This window comes from Aptenodytes forsteri, unplaced genomic scaffold (genome assembly GCF_000699145.1).
Source record: "Aptenodytes forsteri isolate BGI_AS27 unplaced genomic scaffold, ASM69914v1 Scaffold83, whole genome shotgun sequence".
NCBI classification, from domain to species: Eukaryota; Metazoa; Chordata; class Aves; order Sphenisciformes; family Spheniscidae; genus Aptenodytes; species Aptenodytes forsteri.
This window is the reverse complement of record NW_008795371.1, coordinates 2,522,529-2,531,385: the sequence shown is the minus strand read 5'-3', so window position 1 is coordinate 2,531,385 and position 8,857 is coordinate 2,522,529. Positions and strand designations below refer to the sequence as shown.

Sequence of the window (8,857 nt, the reverse complement as noted above, 5' to 3'; positions counted from 1 at the left end):
CTGGAGCCTTCTCTTCTCCAGGCTGAACAACCCCAACTCTCTCAGCCCGTCTTCATAGGAGAGGTGTTCCATCGCCCTGATCATCTTCATGACCCTCCTCCGGACTCGCTCCAACAGGTCCGTGTCTTTCTTATGCTGAGGGCTCCAGAGCTGGACGCAGGACTCCAGGTGGGGTCTCACCAGAGCAGAGCAGAGCAGAGGGGCAGAATCACCTCCCTCGACCTGCTGGCCACGCTGCTTTTGATGCAGCCCAGGATACGGCTGGCCTTCTGGGCTGCCAGGGCACGTTGCTGGGTCATGTTGAGCTTCTCATCAACCAACATCCCCAAGTCCTCCTCCTCAGGGCTGCTCTCAATCCATTCTCTGCCCAGCCTGTATTTGTGCTTGGGATTGCCCTGACCCAGGTTCAGGACCTTGCACTTGGCCTTGTTGAACTTCATGAGGTTCGCACGGGTCCACCTCTCAAGCCTATCGGGGTCCCTCTGGATGACATCTGTTTACCGTCTGTAGACAATATTCTGTGGATATTCTTCAGGCAGAAACCATTTAACATTTATTTTCAGGAAAAGGCAGGAACAGCAAGAATCACCTTGAATACTTAAGCATTGATATCTAACGCTTTCTTATCTAAATATACTTCAATGTGAAGTAGATTAAGTGGGAAGAAGTTTAATTTCATCAACTGAAAATTTTGAACCAGCAGCAGGGTCACTTGTTTGAAATACCAGTGATATTTCAATATACTTTTTTTTTTACTTTCTTGCAGCAGTACTAATGAAGATGAGGATTTAAACCCAGAGCAGAAAATAGAAAGAGAAAAGGAGAGGAGAATGGCAAATAACGCTAGAGAACGTTTGCGTGTACGAGATATTAATGAGGCATTTAAAGAACTTGGCCGTATGTGTCAGCTTCATCTGAAGAGTGAAAAACCACAGACGAAACTGCTTATTCTTCACCAGGCTGTGGCAGTCATCCTCAGTCTAGAGCAGCAAGTGAGAGGTCAGTAGCCCGTCATCGTGCTGTGGCAGTTTGCGTGGTAGCTTTGTTCGTGGAACAGTGTCGGTCTCTTGAAATCTGCATCACTAGATGCACAAGTTACTAAAAGTATGTTTGCTGTTCTGTAATGATGTTGAAGTTCTTTAGGAAAAGCAAATAATTACTTTTTGTTTTTTTTTTTTAAAGGCGGGGGGAGAAGGGGAGGTATTAGGTTTCTACTTTGAACTTTCTGGGTTTTTTTTTTCCTGTGCAATTAGCCATCTCTTCACCTATGTTTTCAAGGAAAACTGATTAAAATATTGACACATCTTGCTTTAAATTGTAACAAGCACTTATTTAGTAGTGCGGAAGCTTTAGCAAAAATAAGAGATCTAGTTTAAGAGGAACCCTACATAATCAAAACACTGAAATGCAGTGAATTTAACTGTGTTTACTTAGGGGTTTGCATTAAACATATACTGGGGAGGAGGAAGGAAACCTACTTCTACTTTAATTGAATCAGGGCTGGTTTTGCATGTATTTTCTTTCCCCGATTCCTTTAAATTTTTCCAGGAAAGAAATAATAGGCCTATTGGCAGGGGGAGCAGGAAGAATTCTTTGTGCAGTTCACTCTCTTAAGGAAAGATAGTTCTAGGAATCATGTTTAGTTCTTCAGCTGTTCCGTTCTCGTGTGTTGGTGAAACTACAGTTGTCTGTTAGTCTCCCTTTAAACTTGTGTCAAAGACATGTTGAAGTTCTGAGGCACCTTGCTTTAACTTTTGGTCAGCCCTGCACTGGTCAGGCAGTTGGACTAGGTGATCGTTGTAGGTCCCTTCCAACTGAACTAGTCTATTCTACGTAGGTGGCACTTAAAGGGGGGAGCGTCCTCATGTTTCGCTGTTCTGAACTGCTAGCGAATAACCATCTTCCTTGGTGTCTCACTGATGGAAGTGCATCAAGTGACTGGAAAAGTCTTTCAGACGTGGATGATATCAGTGGTCATATTTGCTTGATGCGCTACATCCTTGAGTCGCTGAGGTCACTGAATGATGTCAATGTTTTATTTTTGCGTACCTTGTTTTTTACTTCCATTTCCTAATTTGTTGCTTGCATCTTGCACGGGAGATCAAAGCAATTGTTAAAAGTTTATTGAAAGTGACAAAGTGAATAACTTGGCACAAGCTTATGTACCCTGTAGTAAGGATGAGATGCTATGTTTTCAGGCAGAGTTTCACTGACCCAGTTTTTAATGAAGAAACACTGTCTCCAGTCAGAGTTCTTCCAAGGCATGTAGAGCAACTAGTTACTGTGCAGATGAGACACCAACTAGTGCCGTGGTAAAGCCCTACTTCAGCATCTCTGAGACTTTGATCTTGGGAATTGTTTTGGTCTGCAAATGTTTGCCATAGTCTGAAGATAAGCTTGAATTTTACGAAGAGGTCAGAATAACATTAATCAAGCATGGTTTTTAATGTTTAAAAACCATCAAGTCCATCTCCCTGCTCTCACAGATTCTGTAATCCACAGAAAGCTCTGTGTGAAAATTAATAAAATCACTTCTGCCTTGGTCAGAGGTTGCTTCCGAACCTTATGTCTCTGGTAGAAATCTTTTTCTAAATGTACTCCCAGTTAAATTGGACCGGTTCTACAGGCAGTGTAAATGGAGGCAGTGTAAATGGAGAGCTTTTCCGTTTACATCTCACCACCTACTCTCTGTGCATTTGAGGAAGCCTGTCACAAGCACACCGTGCCTCTTGTGAGGGAGGCTGTGTTCCCCATTTTATCTCGCCCGTCTTTCTTTGCACCTGTTCCTGAAAGTGAGTGACCGGAGCTTTGTGCGGCGCCCAGAGGAGCTCTCACCAGTGCATTATATAATTGCATAAACCATTTCCTCTCTCTGCTGGTAATGAAGCTTCTCATTTTGTGATTGGTGCTATTCAAAATGAAACATTTCAGATTTTAAGCTCTAACTGTAGGCTAGCATTTTTATCTCCATTTCTTAAATCACTGTAAATTAACTTCCTTTCAAAGTTCTCACGTAATTAAATCTTCTTTAAAACTTCAAGGCAAGCCACATTTAAACAAAGAAAACTGTGATTAAGGAAAGTTAGCAGGTTTTTTTTCCAGTAGACTCTTTGGGAGTGCTCATGCTTAGGAAATGCAGTAGGAGGCTGTTGATAATGACTTGGGTGAAAGCAGAATTAGCAAGTCCCTCCAAAATTGCCTCTGCCAGATTAGCTAGATTCTACCCCTTGTAAAATGCACAGGGGTCAGCAAACTGCAATTACTAGCGGGGCGCCTGTGCAGTGCCAGAGAAGGGCTTGTGCTGTCCGTTCGGTTTTGGCAGTCTCCCTGCAGTTAAAATTGTATCTGCAACCTTAAACCGCAAAACAGAATTCACCGACAGCTAGAAAAATACCTCAAAATGTCGATTAAATTCAACGTGTGCCGGTAGAATATATTGCATAGCTTTTGTGTGTCTTTCTGGCCATTGCGACTTACATCTTTTCTATTTTGATTCACGAAGAGCCATTTTGAAGAACAGAAACAGTTGACTTTTAGAAACTGTCATTATTTGAAAACTAGATCCAAATCTACATCTATTGAAGCTAATTGGGGAAGAGGAAACATACGGGTGGAAATATCTTGAAAGCTAGTTCACAGCTGGCTATTACAAAGTACTGACTTTAATGTGAGAGGAAATACGGATTAAAAAAAAAAGAATCCTTCTGCTCTGTGTGACTGTCATCGTATTCTTTCAATGTGAGTGAGGTGGGCACAAGATGATTTCACAGACTCGAGGGTATGAAGAGAACTATCGACTTAGGACATTCTACCTCCCCTGTTCTAAGAGCGGGCTAATACTTAAGGTGAAGAAAGAAGCAGGAACATTACTAAAACTAGTGTGATGTCAGCAGGGTTGGTATGACTTCAACATACCAACAAAACACACAAATCTCTGTTTTATTACATTGTCAATTACAGACAGTTCTCATTTTGCACTTCAGCAACTTCTGGTGACGGAGAGGTACTTTTTCAAAGTTTTTTGAAGGTGTATGTAGGCAGCTAGTAAAGCTTGTTTGGTTTTTTTTTAAATACCCCTTTAGGAGATGCCAGGTAGGATTTTCAGTAGTGCTTGTCTGCAGCTTTAGACACCTGCATTTTAACACGGGGACATGAGCAGTTCGAAGAGGGAAGCTGCATAGCTGTTCTTACTACAGTGGTTAATGTATCGATATTCCCCTTGTATCAGCGTATAGGATGTAAAGAATCATTTTTCTGTTACAGAACGAAACCTAAACCCTAAAGCAGCCTGCCTTAAGAGAAGGGAAGAAGAAAAAGTTTCTGCCGTATCGGCAGAGCCGCCAACACCACACCCAGGAAGCCACCCTGGCCTGAGTGAAACTACCAACCCTATGGGTCATATGTGAACACCAGCCAGGTACGTCTCTTGTCTAGAGGGGAGTGGCTCTTGTTGCTTTTTATTGCCTAAAATTTGGGAGATCTAGACAAGTTTATTCTTAGTGTCTGAGCTGCCACTGGCACCAAACTTCTTTATGCTGCTGAGTGCTTTCGTATCTCTGAGCATAAGCAAAAGCATGCAGATTTGTTTAGTTTTGTAATAAAACAAATGCCCAAGAAATTGTCGTTAAAGTCTCTTCATTTCCATGCGTTGTTGCCAATGGCTACATCTCTTGGCTCAGGTGGCCTTCTTGGCATGACATCAAATGAATAGTTACCAGCTTGCCAGATAAGCTAAGCGTAATAGAGATGAATTATACCTCTTTAAATGGTCTAAATACCACATTCATTCATTGAAAAATCCATGTATTGTTTCCCAGTACTGATACAAACAGTTAGAGAGACTTCGCATCTCGGAGACGCCCAGTACTGATACAAACAGTTAGAGAGACGTCGCATCTCGGAGACATGCCATCTGGCTTAAGGCCACTCATTCTAACCTGTATCATTTGCCCAACAGGGACTGCTAACTATCCTAATTCACAACCTGTATAAGTGAAGATAGTTAAGATTTAAAAAGTAAAGTTTTCAGCTTTGCAAGGTAAATCAGTGTTTCCAAAAGCCCCGTTGTAGTCCAACGCGCAAGAGTTCATTTAAAACGTGCTGATGGGGAGGCCTTACAGGAGTATTGGTCTTCTGGTTTTAGTACGTGTTGTTGGTTGGTTGGGTTTTTCAAATAATTGGGAAAGACTTGATTTTTGAGAAGAAAAAATTCTGGGTATTCCATGTCTTTTCAAAAAGAGTAAGAGATCAGGTTCAATGCCCTTATTTTAATCCGTAACTTCACTGAATTTTGTTTTGGGAGGCGGTTTGTTGTTGTGTCTATAGACTGGTTTGCTTCTATTTCAGCTTAAGGTAAAGGCACGCATCTTGCCAGAACGTGTCCCATGGAAGCTGCTCATTCCCTGGTGTTCCTTAGAAAGCAGCAACATGGCATTTCAATAACAAGCCTTATTCGCGTCAGTACTTTTTCCCCATCCCTTATAGGCAGCTTCTTTCTCCCTAAATGAAATGGGTTTTCTTTTTAGGAGAACAAGGTGCTTTGAATTTCTTTGACGTGTTTTGTTTCATACCAGAGCAATAGGCTACTTCTAAATCGTCAGATAATTCTTGATTTACAGCAGAATTGATAGTCTGTTCTTGCCATATTAATGCAATGAACCACTTTCAAAAGTTTACTGTATCTTTGCTTTTTTAATAGCAATAACTTTGTAAGATGCCTGAAGTGTGACGTTGACACGAAGAGGCTGTACAGGCTCGTTAGGTATATGGCACTGCGTACCTTCAGCAGTGGCAATTAAATGAGGTACCATCTCCTGCTTATTTTAGAGAACAAAGTCAAACACAAATCAAAGGTCTGAGATTTGCAGATTATTCTTTCTCCCAGAGAGCCCTAATAGAAGGTTCCCGAGAGTAAACTGTTCAATCTATCATATTCAATATGGAGATCTCTGGGAAGAAGGATTTCAAGGCCTCTCAGCGGGATTTTCTTTTGCACTTAACCGACTGAAAATGCCATAAGAAACAGTTTAAATAATTTTCTGGTGTTGATATTACGCATCTTACTGATTCTTTTCCTAATACCCCTTTCTTCTCCCAAATTTCTTTCTAGAATTCCAGAATTATTGGTAGGATACACAGAAGGTGACCTTTCTTCACAAGGACACAGACAACTAACATTATATGAAGACACAAACCTGACAGGAGAAAACACTTGAAGCAAGAAACCCAAATGCAATCTTATGATCAAAGCTACTGGTCAACACCTGCATCAGGATTGAAGATACAAGATCTTCAGATAGAATTTCAGCCCGTGAAATACTCTGAACATATCATTCTGTTGCAAGCAGTGTGTCGCTTCTGCACAATCAGAGACTGTTGTGATCTCTCCACTCATTGTGGAAGTTGCCTTGTGCCTAAACTGAATTGACAAATGCATTGTAACTACAAATTTTATTTATTGTTATGGAACTGTAAAGGTCTACATATAAAGGGAAAAGTTAACATGTTAAAAGCTGATAAGATTTCAGCTGGATGCCATTTACTAAAGCTGTTCACATTCAGAGAACAAAGCAGTGACAACCGTCGACCCGTAGCATTCCCAGCATACCTATTAGTGTCTTAAAAAAGGAAGGGAAAAGTCTTTTGTCGTCCTTTCCTCTCCTTTTGCCATATGACTAGTGTTTTCCATGCAATAGGAAACTATTCCTTGGTATAGCTTTTTTTATGTTATTTTTGGTCTCTGGTAATCTGAACAGTTATGGTCATAGTTACCCTTCCATACTGAGCTCCGTGCTTCAAGCCAGTAAGAGCCCTCGTGAAGGCTGCAGGCAGGAGCAATGCTGTGACCATAACATTTCTTGGATTTAAAAAGTGATTTTTATTTTCCCTCAGACTTTCCTCAAACATTTTTTTTTTCTAATTATAAACAAAACCTTTTTAGGCTTCTAGGCTTCATAGTAAAGCTTGTAACGTGAAGTGTAAATTGGGTGGGGAGAATCTACTTTGTTAGAGTTGCTTTGTTTTCCGAGCAGTAAGTACTACATATAGTACATGTAAAGTGTTAGCTGTACGTAAGCACAAAATGCATTAAAATACAAAGGAGATTTTTTTCAGGCTGTAATTTTGGTGAATAGTAAAATCCTAAATTCACCGTGGCAGGTAGTGTGATGATATAACCACCAGCAAGGTGGGCTTACTTACATAATGGAATATAAGAGCAATGGTCACCAATTTTTCCTTACTGTATACATTAATTATCTTGTCATTTTTGTATGGCTTGTCAGTGGAGAAAAAAAAATAGCGTGAGTCAAATGCAAATGAATGACCCCCTCCCAAGCCATACTAGCATTAAACCTTTAAATGTTTCTCCACCGGAACAGTGTCCATAAGTATTCCTTTGTCACAGATGTGTTGAAATGGTTAAAATCCCTTTGAACTTCCATGGAAACTGTCTTCCACTGCAATGACCATGGGAGGAAATTTCCTAAGCCAAGGTTGTCTGAGCTATTGTTTATATAGTGCATCTTTCATCACTGGCAATTGGTTCACACACAAAACAGGAACAAACCAGTAATTTTTATGAAGTCATTTAATTTGAAAGAACAAAAGATGGATTGTTAAAATAAACTAATGAATTTAAGCTCATGTTTTGGATGGTTCCTAACAAAAGAGTTTGTGGAATTAGTGGACTCATTTCTATTACTTTAATTTGCATATATCATCAAATAACACCTGATTATATCTGTGGCCTTGTTCTTCATTTCAGTGTTTATCAGCTAAACAAATTTGTTGCTTATGACGTGTGAAAGTGATCACGTGCCACTGCCTGGCCTTTTTCCTTCTAAGCTTGTTGTCTTTTTGGCTATATTAGACTTTGCAGTATGCCCAGAAGCTTTCCTTCATAAAATAGAAAGAAAAAAACATTTGGCTTATTTTTCACTGTAGCTAGTCTTTTATACAATAATCTTGTAAGAAAATTTCTTGAATTCTAAATATTACTCTTTCTAGATTTTTGAAATCGAAAAAGTTTTCAGTAAAAAGTTTCTTACTTTATTTTACTATATTAGGTAGTAAAAATGTAGGGTTATTTACCATAACCTGTTCATTAATATCAGAAATTTACAATAGCATTGTAAGACCATAGTAGGGTTCTAGCATACCGTGTAGTACCTATGGAGTATTGTAAGAGCTAATTGTCCGAGATGAATTGCTTCTCATCTTGTTCTCCAGTTTCCATTGTTGGTTTATTGCAGATTTGTACCCTGTGTCAAATTTCAAGGTATTGCTGATAAACCTTTCCAACCAGCAGCAAGAAGTTCAAAAAAATTTCTGTCAATGTAACAGAAAACACTATGTATATAACATTTATGTAGCAATAAATGTGCCATCTTTTTTTAACATGGTAAATCAGTGAGTTTTTTAAATTTCTCTCTCCTCATAGGTAATGTGTTGCTTGAAAAACACTGGCAAAACCAGCTCCCACCTTTATCTGAATAAAACCTCTAACGTACATTCTCAAGGTACGCAGCATAACTTGCAGGCACACGAAGTGTCGTGGCTGCTCCCTGTGAAGTCAATACAGACATTCCCAGCGAGCTGAGGAGGAGCAGTACCTAACCTGCCTTTGCTGCTGCGCAGAAGGGGGATTGCACAGGCAAATACCAAACTGAGAGCAGAAGCTGATCCTGTAGGCATGTGCCTCCTGCTACATCTTGTTCCTTTACTTTGCCTGTCCTTAAGATAGGTTGCTAAGATCTAAGCTCCTTTTGTGCATTGACGTTCAGTGCTCAGTTACTTCTGAACTGACTGAGATGCATCTACGTAGGTTTTATAAAAAAAAAAGGGGGGGGGGGGAAGT

At 40.1% G+C, this 8,857-nt stretch overlaps 1 protein-coding gene across 7 annotated transcripts in view; it reads left to right on the top strand.

The window, feature by feature from the left end:
* The window catches only part of TCF12 (transcription factor 12), a 178,416-nt gene extending 170,010 nt beyond the window's left edge, over positions 1-8,406 (top strand). For all 7 annotated transcript variants that reach the window (XM_009280362.2, XM_009280361.2, XM_009280365.2 and 4 more), the window contains 3 exons: positions 767-999; positions 4,264-4,417; positions 6,110-8,406. In XM_009280362.2, the coding sequence (XP_009278637.1) occupies positions 767-999; positions 4,264-4,406 (376 nt within the window). In that variant the 3' untranslated portion in view covers positions 4,407-4,417; positions 6,110-8,406. The remainder of the gene's footprint in view (positions 1-766; positions 1,000-4,263; positions 4,418-6,109) is intronic.
* The last annotated feature ends 451 nt before the right edge of the window (positions 8,407-8,857 follow it).